Here is an 18,250-nt window from a genome sequence, read left to right on the forward strand (position 1 = left end):
GTATTTCTGTGTGTGGCCAGTTTTTATGACCCTTTTTTTTTTATTCCTGAAGGAGGAGGTCTGTCCACAAATGGAGGGAGTGAAGGATCAGATATGTATGTGGACATCAGCTGTCAACGTGAAGGACAAGTTCATTTACGCCACACAGCCGTTGCTGAATAGGCTGCTCATTGTAGACATCCAATCCCAGAAGGCCGTTCAGGTAAGCCAGTTAATCAGTAACCAAAACAGTATTCTGGTGAACATACCTTAGACATATGATCAAATTTGAAAAATGTTGCAATTTAATGTCTGTAATGTGGCATGTGTACTGCATAATTCATAATCCTCAAATCCAAATTTTAATTTTTTTTAAATACAATTCTACATTTCTAGTTGGCATATTTTAAAGTCAGCATTAAAGTCTTCCCTATTTTTATATTTTAGAGATAGGGAAATTGCAATGTTCTTTTCTTCCATATTGTGACGTATATGAGAGTGAAGCAGCTTCTTGAACAAGAAAAATTGTTGGGCGGGACTTGATTTTGTCCATTGGCAATTGATTAAATGGTTGTGGTTTGCATTTGCTGTGATATCATGTGAATACATCACCAACATAAAAAAAAGATTAAAAAACATAATGAAGTAACTGAGTAAATGATTACGGAATTTTTATATTTGAGTGAATTATTAATTCAATTGTTGAAAAGTAGATACTTTCTACAATTTGATCTATGATCTAGACATGAGTTGCAGTGAACGGCTCGTGTGCCTGGCTGAAAAGTGGTTTTGTTTAGAGTGAATGTCAGGACAAGTGCCAGCAAGACATTTTCTCCATGCCAGGCCTCACTTGGGTATCCCATGATGCCTCATGATGCACTGGCACTCATGATTCAGTCATCTGGGAGTTTGGTTTTCATTACCCCATGCAGATTAGCAAGTGCTAAATAGTCACCTGATCTTTTAGAAACTGAAAAGCAGAGAGAAGAATCCAATATTTGTCTACAAATCACATTTAAGCCAGAGCATTCACTATTTATCAACCAAAACGTTTTATGCTGAAAATTTAAAAAGTTACAGCTTTTTGTAACTGCTAAGGATGGTGTTGAGAACTCGTTTATATGTGCTGAAGAGTTTCTATTATTCAATCTAATCCTCGGAAGAAGGGGAAGGATGTGCTGGGATAAAAATTCAATGTGCACATCTGCTCCCACAGATTATTGCACACATGGAGATTGACGATGAAGACACCAATCAGCCTCCTTCATCATAGCTAAACACGAATACTGGTTCACTCTCGGTTTCTTTTAATGCTGTGTGTTGTCGAAACAAGCTGTGCACATGCTCACATTGTGAAGAACTTAACAGGGAATTCTGCACCAGATGTATACAAAACACTTTTGAAAACACATCTGAAGTTGGAGACATAAAAATAAAAAAAATAAAAACTCTGCCCCACTGAGAGTAAAAGAGAGTGTATAATCATTTTTGCGATGCTCAATGTGCAAATTGACATTTATTTTTCATTGTCGCGTGCATCCATGTAAGCACAATGAGGTGTGAAAATTGCACAGTAAGGCTATCACTGCACAAAATGAATCATTTGTTTCCCGGTGGAATATCTCCAGCCAGGTGACAGAGAATGGATATGGATGCAAAGCTATAATTGCAAACTGGCTGAGCTATTGTTACTGTCAGCACTCTATTTAAAATGCACACCCATAACCAAACTCTGCATGTGCAAAAACCTACTGCTGTGTTTTCGGAAGCAACACACGTTCTCTCTGTCATGGATAGTTGCTTTGGTGGACTTGTAAACTTTTATTGTGACTTTTGTATAATGTCAAAAAGCATTGAGCTTTTAGCACATGGTGTGAATCAGCCTCTTGAATTAATATAATGTGTTCCAGTGATTTTATTGAATTCTCACAGGAACTCTTTAGAAGCAAACAATGTGGAAAATTGATACATTTTTCAAAGAAACTCTGCTGACCGGGGGCAAAAATGCTGAAACGTCTGTCTTAGTTGTGCCTAGCATGAGATAATTATAAAATTTCACTCCGATGAATACTGTTTAGCTCATTTTGAATTTGATTGTGTGCCATTTAGAAGTGAATTGAGTATGAAAATGTGCATTAAATTATATTGAATTAATAAATGTGTTTTATGATTAAAAATAAGTATCTCATGCTCACAAATTCTTTAATTTATTTGATCAAATATACATTCAAATTGACATAAATATTTTTTGTGGAAAACATGATTTTTTCAGGATTCTTTGATGGATAGAAAGTTCAAAAGAACCACATTTATTTAAAAATAAATATATTTTTGTAGTAGTGTAAAAGTCTTTACTGTCACTTTCGATCAATTTAATGCATCCTTGTTGAATAAAAGTATTAATTTCTTAAAAATAAATAAGTAAATAAATCTTGCTGACCTTAAACATTTGACCGGTAGTTAATTTATTAAATGATATATAATTTCATTATAAAATTTAATTTAATTAATTTAATAATAAAAAATGAATGGATCATGAAGCCAATTTACAAGCGAAAAACCTTAAACAGAACAATTCTTCTGTTTTTGCTTATTTTGTTGTTGTGTTGGACTAATGAAATTCCTCTGTTGTGTGACTATTATTTGATACTTTATACTTTATTTGAATTGCATTTAGTACATTTCTCAGAGAGTTGATCTGTTGTTGTCAACAGACTGTAAGCACAGACCGGGTTCCAGTGAAGCTTCACTATGACAAGTCTCATGACCAGGTGTGGATTTTGAGCTGGGGAGATCTGGAGAAAAACTTTCCAACCCTCCAGGTAAGGCAAATCACTCTAGGATTATCTTTGAGTGTTAATCACCGCTTGATGGCTGCTTTTGAAAGCTGCTCTCAAACAAGAGCACTGGGACATTCTGCCTAACATTTTCTCTCATCTGATTATTCCAGTATATGATTGGGCCCTGCTCGGTATGTTTTGATGATTTTAGTTGACATTTTTGGAGCATTCCCGAGTGATGTAATGTTGAACCAGCACAGCAAGGAGTCTCAGTGGGGTTCCATATCGCATAATTGGCACAGCCTGTCCACAATAATCCATAGCTTTGGTTAATCACAGACAGAATACATTGAGCTCCTCAAGACAAGGGTAATTCTGGTGCCCATGAAAGCCCTAATGAAATTGCAAAACTCATGTTCCTGTTGATTGTGTGACTTTCCTATGCTTCAGGTGATCAGCCAGGCCAGTGAGAGCATGTCCCATCACACCATTCACACCAAACCAGTTGGCCATCGCTTCGACAGGGTGGAGGATTTCTTCATTCCTCCCATCAGCCTCACCATCAATCACATCAGGTAAAAGAGAGCAAGACCTCCACCATATATACAGTAAATGAGCAATGTATGAACACGTACTGACTGTGATTATAACTCCAAAGAAAACAGCTCTAGCTCTGGATAGTGTGTAAATTGCATTCAGGGACTGACATTCAGATCTTAATAAACCATTTTGTGCATTCATAGTCACTCACATGGGGAAGTACATTTAGAGGTAGTCGAGGGGGAAATGGGAGTTTAAACCCTGAATAATCAGACCAGGAGATGTTGTGTGGATATGGAAATCTCATTTGAATTGATTAAAATCTGAGTTGAAGATTACCAAGCATGCCCTGATCCTCTTACTGTCCCCCGTTGGCAGATGGATGTTTACTTACGCTATCATGTCGTGCTAATATATAAAAACAAAATGTCTCAATTCCAAACGCTAGATAGATTTACTTGTTCTCTTTGTCAAGAGAGCAAGTCAATGCTAATGACGAAAACACAGTGGCAAACAATGTAAAATGTTCCCATGAAAATTACAAATGTGACGTGAAGAAATCGTACGCTCTGTTCTGAAACATTGCTGTCTGCTGCCTACATACACAGCAAGTGATCAGAACACTTTAGAGTGCAACAGTTCCAGCCCACTTTTTCAGTGGCTTTGTTTTCAGAAGTATTTTTCCCCATTTTTTATATAGGGATTTTAAAAAAAAGCCTTTGTTAAAGAGTTATAAGCTATAAGGCAAACCAACCAGTAACAAGGTGAATTACAACATTCCAAACTTTGATACCATTCAAATAGGCGAAGGTAACTGACTGTGAAATAGCTTTTATATATATATATATATATATATATATATATATATATATATATATATATAATATACGCTACATTTTGTTACCACAAATAATTTACTGCCATTGTGTGGATAATATGTTATCATGTTGTCCATAAAAAAGTTACTGTAATCTGGTTTTGAGCATTTCAAAATGCAATAAAATCTAATTCCAAGTACTAAATGTTTGGAATCTGATTACAAGTAATGAGTTAATACGCAGAACTGTGTATATTTAAAGTAGTTTGAGAGCATAGAGAAACGTTGTTTCAGTGCTTCATGGGAGTTCGGCTACTAAAGAGCTCTGTTGCTCGCTGCGATTCTCTGATTGGTAGAGATTTCTCTGCAGAATCATCGGTATGTGTTTTTTCAACAGGAATTCTACTGTTAAACATGGTCATTAAAAAATGCTGAAATTATACAACTGGCTTCGACGAAGGCATATACCATTGATTAAAGGCCCGATTGAACAAGAACTATTAATGGGCCCCCAAAGAGGAAATATGATTAACAGTGTCTTTACAATCTAATCAAATCAAAACATATTCACATTTTAATAAGCATATTCAACCAAATCAGCATACCAGTCAGAATAGAATTTGTTTATCTGAAGCGTGAATCAGTGAAATGCTCGTAGTGAGCATTTACACTCTTTACTCATCTATGCAGAGTACTTTCAAATGTTGTTTTGTCACTGAAAATTGTCTGTATCTCTTAGTTTAGTGTTTTCTGCTGTATGAAGGTGTTGGGGAATGAACATGTACTGTAGTTCATCACAACAGCTATTGACCAGCTTTTGTTAAAAGACATGATCTTAGTCCCACAAAAGAGAGTTCATCCAGAGGATACGGAGTAATGCACAAAGACCAGTTTAATTTTCAATCCTTTCGTCTTTGAGATAATACGGCTTACACACATACCACACACACGCACAAAATACACACTCTGTCCTCATAGAGGAGTCACTGAACCCAGCGATTTGATTTCACCCTAATATTTACTAGCAGTAATACTGTGCTAGTAGATACATTCCACACTACAATTCAGTTCCTGTCACCGGAGTTCAGTGTGTGTCAGTCTCGTTTTTCTTGAATAAACTGCAGGACGGTCAGCTGAGGGCATGTACACTTTTTTGGCGCTTTGCCCCAATAGACTGGTGACATTTAGCAGTGCTGTCTGCTCTCTGATGGAGTAATGTGTTTCAGTGCTCTGAGTCAACAGAGTGCAACATCAGCGCTCTATACTGAAATAGAGGTTAACTCCAATGTAAAGTACTGTAGCCCTCTGATCTTTGCCGATATGGCAAAAATTTGGATTTAGTGCATGACATTAGCTTTTGAATAGTGAAGTTGTGTTTTTTTTTGGAAATGCTGTTATGTAACCTGTTTGACAAATTAAATCATTGATCTAAAGGGAATAAGATAAAGATTGAGAGGTTGATTATGTAAGAGACTCACAGATCAAGACCAGACATGGTGATCTCATAGGTATTTGTATGTAAAGTGTACACAATTATTGACAGCATATGAAACATCTAAATCCCTTTTACGCTCAACTTTAGAGAGCTACAAATCCTCTGAATTTGATTTTACAGCACCTTAAGCTCAATAATGAATTCCAGACTCGCATTTATTCAGTAAATGATGGAGAAGATACTTTGTCTGAGAAATATTTTTTTTATGGTGAGTTTCTTTACTGATAAGTACTTGGTTAATTAATTAGTTCTCTTTCATTTGAATCAAAGCTTAACAGAGTATGAAATATGAGAAACACCATATGGGGCCCTATTTTAACGATCTGAAACGCAAGTGTTAAAGCGCAAAGCGCAAGTAACTTTGTGGGCGGATCCCGGCGCTGTTGCTATTTTCCCGGCGGGATAAATTCCTCTTGCGCCTGGCGCAAATCTAAAAGGGGTTGGTCTGAAGTAGCTTCATTATTCATAGGTGTGGTTTGGGCGTAACGGGAAACAAACCAATAAGAGCTTTATATCACATTCACTTTAAGAGCATGATGAACGAGGTGCGCTTGTTCCATGGCGCAATACTATTATAACGGCGCATTTACCAGGCGCGCTTCAGAATCGGTTCACAGCCGAGGAGATCGATGTTCTCGTCAGGGCCGTAAAAGAAAGAGAAGAGACATTGGGTTTGGGACAAACCCACCAAAATTAGCTATGGTTAAACGTGCATATAATAATTTAAGTAAATCTGTAAGCTTTATGCCTATTTTCCCCATCGTCATGGATACAACAATGATTTCCCTCGTGTTTTAATATTTTTCCTTATAATAATGTATCATTTGCAAAAAGTTAAATGCATCTGTGTAGATGAGAGAATCATCTACAGTGTATGCACGTTGTTCACACTCTGTTTTATGGCCAAGCATGCGCGCTTAAAATAGCATCTGAATGTACGCGCAACGCGCCATTGACTTTAGACTAGGTTTTTTCTGGTCAGTGGCGCAATTGTTTTATAGAACAGCAAAATAGCATGAGGGAAAGTTTGCGCCGGAACACGCCTCCTCTTTGCGCTGAACCGCCCCGGGGAGCGCAAGTGTATTTCTTAGTTAACCGACGTGTGTCTGTGGAGGGAAAAGTCCGCTTTGCGCGGGTGCAAAATAGGAATGATACATGCGTCAGTGTACAAAGTCATTTGCGCTGGGTGCAAGATAGGGCCCCATGTTTGATTGTGTTCAATTCATGTACTGATTTGTGTGTTGTCACAATGTCTTCAGAAATCACATCAAACATAATTAAACTGTCAAATTAAGTAAATATGTTAGCTTGCCAAGGCTGCATTAATTTGATTTAAAATACAGTAAAAGGTAATCTTCTGATGTTTGTAATAACTATTTTAATATATTTTAAAATATAATTTATTCCTATTATGGCAAAGCTGTATTTTCTCATCATTACTCGAGTCTTCGGTGTCATATGATCCTTCCGAAATCAGTCTAATATGCTGATTTGGTGCTCAAAAAAATATTACGTTTAGTTATCAATGTTGAAAAAGTTATGCTGCTCAATTTTTTTGTGGAAAGTTTTTTTTCCCCCTCATGATTCTTTGAATATATATATATATATATATATATATATATATATATATATATATATATATATATATATATATATATATGCAACCTATTTCAAGAATTCTATTAATCTCAAATGATTCACAAACATGTGTACGTCCCTAAAGTCACACATGCAAAAAGGTTTATGTTCTAGAAGTGGTTTGCATGTTGATATTATTTATGTCAGTGTTTATCTAAACCTAAACGCATGCTAGAACCACACTGTATGCATGAATACCCATGAATAATAAATAGATCAACCCGAGAGCTCAATGTTCCTTGTAAATTTATATGAATTTACTCTCGTAATCCTCAGGAGGTTATTGATTTTTGAAAATATGCTGACATAATGAGATCCATGACTGGTAAACAGCGTCGATGTCATTTGTACAAAACACTGATGTAAGGAGGAATGGTTGGTGATCCGTGATCCAATAATTACTTCATTCATTTCTCATTTGAAATGCCTCATATGCTTTGACATCACCTGTGGCAGTGAACTGTTGAGGAGGGATTTGTACAAGGGAGAGACTGCATGTGACATTTTAGTAAGGTTGTCAAATTATTTCAGCATTTAAACACCTTCACACTGGAAAATAACAGCCTACAGGAATCCCATTCGCAGCATTCATTGACTTTCTGTCATGCTTTTATCTGCAACCAGCCTGTGGGCAAAAATGTTTACGCTTTGGTAAAAAAAAATACGTAACTTTATTTGTTTATTTTATTTTATTTTAATTATACAGTAAGTCCTTTACTAATGCCAGTTACATATTTTACAAGTCTAAAGGGTTTGGTCAAATTAATATTGAATGCATTTGTGTAAATGCATGTGCCGCGATGATTGAGTAAATAGAGAGAATAAAATAAGTGAGTGTGTTTTGTTTGTTCATAAGAAATGTTGTTAGGGATGCCCAAGGTGCATGTGGAGAACAGCATTGATTTACGACAGGAACGTGCTTCTATTAATTGCCCTACAGTGCATAAACAAACCCATGGAAATCACAAAGTATACACAATGCCACAAAACCACCCTTTTGTGTTGCGTTTTTTATTATCATATTACAAAGCTGTCCTGTATACTGACTGCATGGGTAGAGGCTAGTAACTTTATAGAGTAATGAAAACAGCTTTATTCTTGTGGCTGCAGATATATCCCTGAGACAGAGCTGTGTGCGCCAACTCAAAAGATGTATGTGACACTAGTATACTCTTCTGGTGTACTAAGGGATACATCATCACATGCCCCTGTAGAAATGTTTTTATATATAGCACTAGAAAACCTGTTTGTAACCGCCATTGAGTGCTATAGGTTACCTTGTGGGTCACATCAAACATACATCTGTTTTAACAAAGCTGAATGCTGATTCTAAAAGCATTTTACCAACCCCCATAACATCACAGCCAAGTTCGATAACACCCCACGTTGTATTTTTGTGTCTTTTTGGGCCATCGATGTGAGTGCGCTTGTGAGTCCTATAGCAGAAGCTATCTTCACTGTTTTATTCATGTTTGGCCGCATTGGAATTACCACCAAAACTTCACACGCACAGAACGCTAATTCAGTTTATGCAAGGTATGAGGGGCCAAGTGTAACCTGAGTAAACCAGACTTAATGTATTACATGACATTTAAATTCTTTTTTTTTTAAACAGGTGGTAAACATACAAAGACTATACAAAATACATATACACATAAAAAGAAACAAAAAACAACAACAAAAGGGAGTGTTGAGTGTTTTATGGTATTATTTTCTTTAACATTTTTTCATCCTCCTTTCCTCTTCCACCTCTTCCCAATAATAATAGTAATAATAATGATAAAGATATTGATATGATTTACCCATCAAAATGGCTACCCGTGCATTTCATTACATGCATTTAATAAGAAAATGTTGGTACATTTTAAAATCTGCATGAAACAGAAGTCTTTTTTCCCTAATGTGACATACATCTGAGTGTAATGGCTTCTTGAACAAGAAAAATTGTTGGGCAGAACTTTATTTTGTCCTTCAGTAATTGATTGAATAGTTCGACAGTTGTGGTTTGCTATTGGTCGATCTCATGTGAGTGACAGGTTGTCCCGTCCTCGCGCCAGTAAAAGAAGAGAAGAGATGTTGCTGCAAAATGGAGGGGAAGTTATTTTGATTAAATATAAAATAATAATGAGTAAAAATAAAATAATAAATTATTTATAATAAATACTGCAATATTCCATAAAAACAAATTTTTGGTGACATCTGTGTTTCATAATCTGAAAGACATAAGCCACAATTTTGTCAATACAGTGCATATGTCGTGCACAATTGAGTTTGAATGTACGTTTCATGTTGGTGTTTTCTGTTTTCCAGTGAAATGTACATTCACCCTTATGTGCGTGAAGCAAAATAAACTTTGTGCAAGTTCGGAAAATCGCATGTAAATTAGGTCACAGCTTGGAACACTGGTTAAAGAATTTATTTTTTCTTTAAATTTTTTGACATTCTCATTTAGGGTCATAAATTTGCGTGCAAAGTTTTGACATGTACAGTAGATGTGTTTTGGAAAGGCTGTACAAAAAACTGACCACCCCATCCTTTTATTCTAGCTTGTCAAAAACTAAAATATGATATATATATTAACATAAATGGAGGCACAAATAGCTCATCAGGAGGGAATTTTTCTTGCTGGCAAAAGATTCTTATTTACTGTATCCTTGGAGAGTTGACTGGGTATTAAAACGCACACTTTTGCGTTCATGTTCCGTGATCTCAACCCCAGATGCCGGATCCATCGCCAGTCCTTCTTCCTTGCCGGATCCATCGCCAGTCCTTCTTCCTGGACTTCATAATTTAGAAATTAAGCCCAGAGCATATTGTCAAAGTCAAAACAGCCTGGCCTGTAACTAATGAACAGACACTGGCTGCCAATAGATAGAGCTCATCACGAGCAGTGATAATCTGTCCCGTCGGTCCGTGGCAGACGTGGCCTTTTGGCCAGACTTACATTCTCAAGTGCGTAAAAGAAGATGGATGTCAGGGTTTGAAGTCTGCACTAGAACTGATTGGAGAGCATGCAGATTTAATTGAGCTTTGTCAGATCCTTCATTTCACTCACCAACTTCATTTGTTCTTTGTTCTTCTGAGATTTTTTTATAGCCAATTATCGGGCTCTTTGGATTTCTCAATGGATAAGACAAAGTGTGGCTGATTAATTTTTTAATTGAAATAAATTATGAAACCCAGGCATCTGGCAGAGGATATTTAGCTTAGACTGATGAATAGAGATGTGACATTGAATTCTTTTTTCTCCCCTAAAGCTTTTGGATCTTCCTCATTAGACTTGAACCTGGACTGGATTTATTCACTCAGAAGCTTTGTTTGTTACTTTCGGTGTGGCAGCTTCTTCTTATCCAAAGCAACTTACACTTCATTAATTGCAAGCCCAGTGCCCTCAGGGTAACATTACTCAAGTGAGCAATGGAGTTAGATCCAGTTCCAGACACACTTGGGATTGGAGCTTTTATTTATCGATATAGATCCTTAACAATTACAGAGCTTCAGGGTTGGCAAAAGTCTACATTTTTGGATTGGCTTCCTTTCAATTCATGAGTTGAACTGAACTTGAGAGTGTTGAATTGGAATGGCTGGAAGAGGAATTTACTGATTTGAAGTTTGCAAAGAAATTCAAGACATGACAACACATTACATGACATATTTCTACAAACAAACAAAAATTAAGTTGTCTTTAATTTTGACTAATTACCAATTTATTCAGGTAGAATTTTGTCCCCGCCAGCTGATTCGAACATACTATTAAAACAGGTTTTAATTTTGTCATAGAGCAACACGCTGTGTCCACCACATTCTATTCAGACAAAAAAAAATTATACATTATCATTTAGAATGTAGAATAAATAAAACAATTATTGACATTGAAATTTAATTATATTATTATTTATTGATGTTTGACTGAATTTTAAAGACTTTGAGGTAAATTGTGGAAAATGATGGTCCATAAAATGAAAGTTACTTTATTAAATATAATTAAATACACCTCAACTAAATGCATATATAGAAATGTTTTGCGTGACAGAAACCATGTTTTCTGATATCATCTAATACATGTTCTCTCGTTAATAGGTTTGGTATTATCCTCCACAAGAATGAACCATCTCTTCATAAGATCGACTTGGAAACCACCTCCTCTGTGAAAAACATTAGTCTGCAGCAGTACGATTGTATCCCACAATCCCTTGCCTACACACATCTGGGTGGATACTACTTCGTCAACTGTTGGCCGGATTCAACAGGTGCCGTACGCCCACAATTAATCATCGATAGCGTAACAGACGATGTCATCGGTCCTAATAGGGATGTGAGCGGCACGCCTTATGTCTCTCCTGATGGCCACTATTTAGTGAGTGTAGATGACCGTGACGGGCTAATGCGCTTGCAGCCCGTGTCTGTGCGGGGCGAGATCGGCCAACCCTTTGACATTCACACCAACCTGCACCTGTCCGATTTGGCCTTCATGCCATCGTTCACCGAGGATAACCAGTATAACGTGTTCGGCAGCTCGGGCCGGCAGACAGATGCTCTTTTTGTGGAGCTCAGCACCGGTAACGTCAAAATGATCAAGAGCCTAAAGCTGCCCACGCCATCAGCGCAGTGGCCTTGGAACCGCCAGAACAGGGTCATGACTGGCAGCGGGCTGTTCGGACAGTATCTCATGACCCCGTCTCAAAGCTCCCTGTTTATACTGGATGGGCGGCTGGATAAACTCAACTGTGAGATCACTGATGTTCCACTGGGAAATACTGTGGTGTGGGTGGGAGAGGCGTAGACCGTCTTAAAGGGGCTTGAGAGGGAAACAAACAAACAGGTTGCACTGAATTTGGTCTCTGTTTAATTTATTGAGAGTAAAAAAGTCTCAAAGTTTGGAACAAAAAACTAAATTGACTGTTCAAAACCCTGCATTGGAAAAGAGAACTTGGGAAATGCTTGTTTTTGATAAGTTAGCCAGGTTTTCGAGTCAAATAGCTAATAAGTAGTTTCCTCAAAAATATTAGGTGGTGTCTAACTAGCATTGGTATCAGCGGGAATCACAGCGGGAAGGTGGGAATTGTTCAAATGATCAAATGGATCAACTCAACTGATACGGACCCATCTTTTAAGAATAATATCTCCTCATTTCCCCGCTATCACTTAATACATGTACAAAGCGCATTCGGCCCATTTTTTTCCAGTGCCTTGAGGGAATACTCGCTAAAAAAGAAAGCCAACATAATAATTCCCCCCGAGCCTGTGGATTAAACCCTCCTTGGCTTTCTCACACACAGAGTGAAAACGAGAGCTACACTTAAATTTCACCTGTTTATAACTCCCACAGACCCCGAGGCATATCTGGCTTATTAAAACAGCATCGTGCTGAGAAACTGTCACCTACTGTGGATATTGAGATATCGGTAATGATGTGTTTGACAACTGTAAATCTTCATGAAAAGTTTGGGTGTAAGAATGATGACACAGAGAATTGTGTGAAGTCTTTGTGTTGAAGCCCCAATTAAAACCTACACGAAAACCAACACTGGTTAGATCAGTGAACAAATGAGAATGAGTCTGTTATACAATAGAAAACATAACATACATAGGAACGGGTATGATCCTGTATAATCTTAGTAAGAGATGATGTAGAGTTTCAAGGGCACATAAAGAATCAAGTTTTAGTTGACTCAGCAGTCACAGCCACTGCCATAAAAAGTCTGCTTTCAGTAACTGGTGCGTTGTGTGGTGTGATGTTAGACATAATTTATGCATTGCAAGGGTTATATAGCTGGGAAACATTTATTTAAGAGTTTGAGTCACAATGCTACAAGAGCACTAACAAAGGAATCTTCTAGTGTCAGTAGGGAGCAGAAGCGTGTGCTCACGACGTTGAATTGTTTCCTCAATGGACAGTCTATGCATTTTCATTGACACGCCAGCCAATCGGCTGCATGAATTGAGCTTTCCCCCAAAATTAGTAACATTTATGTTTTCATGTTTTAGTTTAGATTTTGTATATTTTGTTAAAATGTATATGAAATGGCTTTTTATTGACTGTATTTTCCTTATTCCCAGAGTAACCATGACTGTTTTGTTTTTCAGTGACTTTTAGTTTTACTTGTGTTCTGTAAATAGCAGGTTGGTCTATGCTCACATGCAAAACTATAGTTAGCCGAAATCATCTTCAAATGGTTCAGGTTGATTCGTTTCCCCTTGCTTATTTTTAAGACAAAAGAACTGCACTGTCTTTGTTCCACAAATGACCAATTACATTGTGATGTCACATCCAGAGATTTCATAAGCTCCGTGTAGCCATGTACGTTGATTCTCGTGGTTGTTATTTATGTAGAAACATGCTTGACATTTTGGCAGTTAAATAAAGCCTATAACTTTGAAAAAAAAGGTTTTGAGTATTATTTTGTCTCGGTAATATGAGTTGAATTCAATACGGAAAATGAATTAAAATCCCAATCTGCATTAATTTATGCATTAGTGCATCAACAAATTGATGGATTCAGTATGAAAGTGATTCATTCAAACCACAAATGTTATTTATCTTGCAGAATGTCATAATTTACAATTCAATTATACATCATGCTCCGTTACACAGCCAATCATAATTTATTAAAAGCTTGAAGCATGCTATTTCACACAAATAATGAGCACCTTGTAACAAGAACTCAGTAAAAAGACTTGCGTACTCGACTGGGAACAATGACATCTGGGGCAATGACTGTCAGAAAAGCTTTAGTTTTCAGTTTATTTTACTGTCCTCCTTTACTCCTTCCACCACTGACTTTCTTTATTTCTTTCTGTATTCCTTCCCTCCTCTCTGACTCTGATCCATTATGTTAATAGTCTTCTTTTTCAATCTCGCTCATAATACCAAATGAATGCACAAGTTGCTGCATGAACGAGACCAAGGCGGCACTGCAATTATCTATTGTCGGTCATTTATCTTTCTTCCATTCTCTCCTTCTCTCATTATAAGCCGCACACCCACCATTTTTAAAGAGATTTGGGGATAATTTAGTGGTCACAGTTTAATATGTTCATCCCCTTCCTTTTTTAAGTCTGATCATCATCACTCATGTTCACAAATGTTCCACGGCCCAAAAATACATGCTTTTTTCGAAAGCGTTGGGGACCTTAAAGGCAGGTTAACTATAAAGTTTTAATAATCATTGTAATTCCACACCACAGCAGTAATGATAACGAAACTGCACGATATCGTTGGAATCATTTTAGAACGATTTTTCCAGCTGATGACCAATAAAAACATTCACAGCCAATCTGAAACCACACGACTTTAACTCCTTCCTCGCCAGTGACGGAATTTTCCAACTTTACTTGTTTTCACTGCTATACCGTAGGGGGTGCTATGACACATCTTCTGAAAGAGTACTGAATTTCAAAACACAGACAAAAAAAGGAGCCGATAAAAGCATTGCTTATGCATGTTGTAAAAAAATATTTTCTCTCCTTTTTGTTTAAAATATCGCTTTTAATGAGATTACCCACATTCAAATGTTGATAAAAAAAATAAGAATGAATGTAGCTAGAATAAAACATTTTTGTTGTTGCTGTTTAAAAGCAGAAGCTCTGTTCTTTCTTTTGATATATTGCTTTTTCAGATATTCATACAACCAACTATTCTGGGTGCCATGAATTTTTTTTTTGAAAATTATCAAAAACGCCCTTCTCAATAAAGGGAATTGTGCGAGCAGGTCTCTGTGTTGTACTTCCCTTACCATATTGGCTGACCCATCCCACTTCTGCTGCCTCTCACCTCTAGGCCAAAAGTGTCAAAGGAATGAATTTTAGTTATTAGCGGCAAAGAGTACAGGTCAAATTAATTAAGTCAGCAAAATCACAAAATGAAATGCAACTAATTGCGCCCACGCTACTTGGTTAATTAAAATTGCAAAATGTACTCAACCGGGATTTGAAGCTTCAGAGATACCAACAAGCATTTTTTTTTCATTGTGTTATGTAACTGTGCTATTTATATTCATCTTTGATACTTAATTGATAATTTATTGTATTTTATTAGTTTACTGCCACACATTTAAGCACTATTTCTCCGTCAGCATCAATTGTACCGCTCTGCAATGCCTTGTTTCCAAGTGTCAGGCCTCTGTGGTCAGAGGTCCCGGGGCATTAGCCCCATTGGCCTCGGTAGTAATCCATCCTTGATGCTAGCTCAGATTTCAAGAGATTTAATGATGGAGAGGTATCAGAGGTTGATTCCTGCTCTGTATCACTTCTTTTCAGCTCTCTGGCTACATTCACACAGTCAGTGTTTGGAATGTGTTAGTGTTAGTGTTAGTTTTAGTGTTAGTGTCATTGTCAGATATGACCCTCAAATTGTCCCATTCATACAAATGCTTTTCGGAGGAGCTGAACTCATACTGTCTGCATGAATGAATAACTCAAGTCAAGTACCTTTTCTGTTCTTAAGATATCTGTTAATAGTGCCTGTAACCGTCGTGACAGTAATGAAAGTAAATATCAAAGATGGTGAGTTCCATAAAGACCCATTCACACCAATATCTATAACTATAAAGTTAACCAGTGTCCACAACAGTGGTTGATATGGTTCTGTTTATTATAAATGCATGCTGCGGTACTGCTATATCGTCAGCAGCTTTAAATAGAGTGATGCTGTGATGACAGATTTTTGTAGGTCAACCCGGAAGTTAGCATCACCCTGGTTCCCTCGACAAAAGGATTTTTCCTTTTACCAACAGTGATTCAAATGATATCATTCCTCTGTGGCCTTAGCGTTGTGATGTGAATCTCACTATTCTCATAGAATTGAAACATTTTGTAGTGTGAACAGACCTTAACATCGTAGTCATAAATACACAACCTTAAAGGTGAAGTATGTAATATTGACAGCTATCGATTGAAGTGGGTACTGCAGTCCAAACTCAAAATACTGGAGAGAGTTGTTTCCCCCGCCTCCTCAGACTTGACACTCACATGGGTTGCCAGGTTGACACCACGCAATGGGAGTACCTGATTTTTTTGACTGCAATACGCTTTGTTTTCCGCCAACTGGCAACCCAGGGTGTCAAAATAACAGAATCACTCAGACCAAAACAAAAACATACATTCTGTCACGGAACGCACATTTCAAAGTAAAATAGCTTTCTGTAGCATTGTTTTTCAGAGAAACAAGTATGTGAACTTAGCATGTTTCCTAAATATCTGCAAACATATTAGGGTATTTTATACTTAAGTAGGCCTACTGTCAAAAAATTACATACAGCATCTTTAAAGGGATTGTTCACCCTAAGCTTAAAATTAAATAAATTACTCACCCTGGTGTTGTTCTAATGCTGTATGCCCTTCTTTCTTTTATGGACCACAAAAAGAGAAAAAAAAATGTCCCGCTCTCAGTCGTCCATATAATGGCAGTGAATAGAGACCAGCATTAAAGGGACTATAAGTAACTTTTTAGGTAATTTATAATCTAAAATCAATATTTTTATTCATAAATATGTCCCCAATGGTGTACAAATACCTCTGCCAATTATCTGATTTATCCTCGTAAACGAAGAATTTATTATATTTATATACATGGGATGGGTAAGTCCACGGAGGCTTCCATGTAGTTCCGCCATCTTGAAAAACTATAATAGCAGAGAGGGTCAAAAAGTACTAGGCCAACGTGTTTCCACAACATGTTTTTGTTCAGAGCCAGCGTGACGTAACTGAAAGCAGTAGAAACAGAGGGGCAGAGCAGTGAGAGGCGCTTGTCACTTTAATTTTTAATGGCGGACCATACCTATGCCGAAGCCACTGGATAAGAAATCCTCTTCGCCAAAACAGACCAAAAATGATCGTAAAAGGAAACGTGACCGGAGGATACAAAAAACACGAGTGAATGTCGGGATTGCTTTTTCCAGGTGGAAAAATTCTAATGCAAGAATTCAAAAGAGACACTGAAGTCCTGCTTTCTCCTCGACAGGTAAATCAATGTTACAGTCTTAATTACAAGTTTTTTTTTAATTGCTTGGTTGTTTACTTTATTATAGACAGAATAACATTTACAGTTAAAAGTTAAACAGGCTCTTTGATGAATAGCAGCCATTGAGTAAAGTAGAGAAGGCGCTAAAAAAAGTTTGTAAGTTTACTTTTGTAAGCAAGAAATTCGATACAAATATATTTTAATAGAGCATATGATTGTTCTTGCATTGTTTGCATAGCTAAGTCTACTTCAATTTTTATGTTATCTGATATTTTCTGTTATTTATCATTTATACTGTGACCTCACATTGAATAATACAGACGAATAAATTCTGTATGTAGCTCTTGTAGCTGCCGGGCATCTTTGTCGTCGTCCTCCTCGTCCACCTCCTCGCCTAGATCCCACTGATCCACTGCCTCTCTGTCCTCTTCCTCTACCTCTACTTCTTCCTCTCCCTACTGTTGAATCATCTGATGATGATATCTAACAATGCACGTACTTCAAAAAAACATAACGAGTAAACAAGGCATAACTACTAATTACAATAGTTCATGTTTTTGACACTCATTACTTCATACTGTAACATTCGTTTGTTCGTTGTGTCAATTTGAAGTTTGTTTGAAATAACAAACCTGTTCACCCGAAGGAAAACTCGACGAAGTGCTATTAGAAGACATCCTATCATAGCTTTTTGGTACATAACAGCTACTGTAGATGCAACACGCATTTGAAAACGTGAGGCGCTGGAGAGCACAATTCGTTTGAATGCAAAATACAATTTCACCGCTAGATGGGAGTAATTCTTACTTAATGTCCCTTTAAGCTTTTTTAAAAAGAATCAAAAGAATCACAGAATGATCCCATGCGACACATGCCATATATTCTAAGTGTTATGGGGGTATACTATATGAACTTAGGGGCCAGATTTTCTAAACAGGGCAAAAAAGCGCACTTCCAAAAAAGTGCAGAAAGCTGGAAAGTTCTGCACGTGATCTACTTACGACATGCTAATTAAAAAACACTGACGCAGCCGGATCATT

General features: G+C 37.1%; 1 protein-coding gene across 2 annotated transcripts in view; it reads left to right on the forward strand.

Moving 5' to 3' along the window:
* fstl5 (follistatin-like 5) overlaps positions 1–13,636 on the forward strand; it is a 173,642-nt gene extending 160,006 nt beyond the window's left edge. For both annotated transcript variants that reach the window (XM_077247697.1, XM_077247698.1), the window contains exons 13-16: positions 53–202; positions 2,694–2,801; positions 3,210–3,334; positions 11,330–13,636. In XM_077247697.1, the coding sequence (XP_077103812.1) occupies positions 53–202; positions 2,694–2,801; positions 3,210–3,334; positions 11,330–12,032 (1,086 nt within the window). In that variant the 3' untranslated portion in view covers positions 12,033–13,636. The remainder of the gene's footprint in view (positions 1–52; positions 203–2,693; positions 2,802–3,209; positions 3,335–11,329) is intronic.
* The last annotated feature ends 4,614 nt before the right edge of the window (positions 13,637–18,250 follow it).

The sequence above is a fragment of the Siphateles boraxobius genome, unplaced genomic scaffold (genome assembly GCF_051911475.1).
Source record: "Siphateles boraxobius isolate OS27281-9 unplaced genomic scaffold, OSU_SipBor_1 3, whole genome shotgun sequence".
NCBI classification, from domain to species: Eukaryota; Metazoa; Chordata; class Actinopteri; order Cypriniformes; family Leuciscidae; genus Siphateles; species Siphateles boraxobius.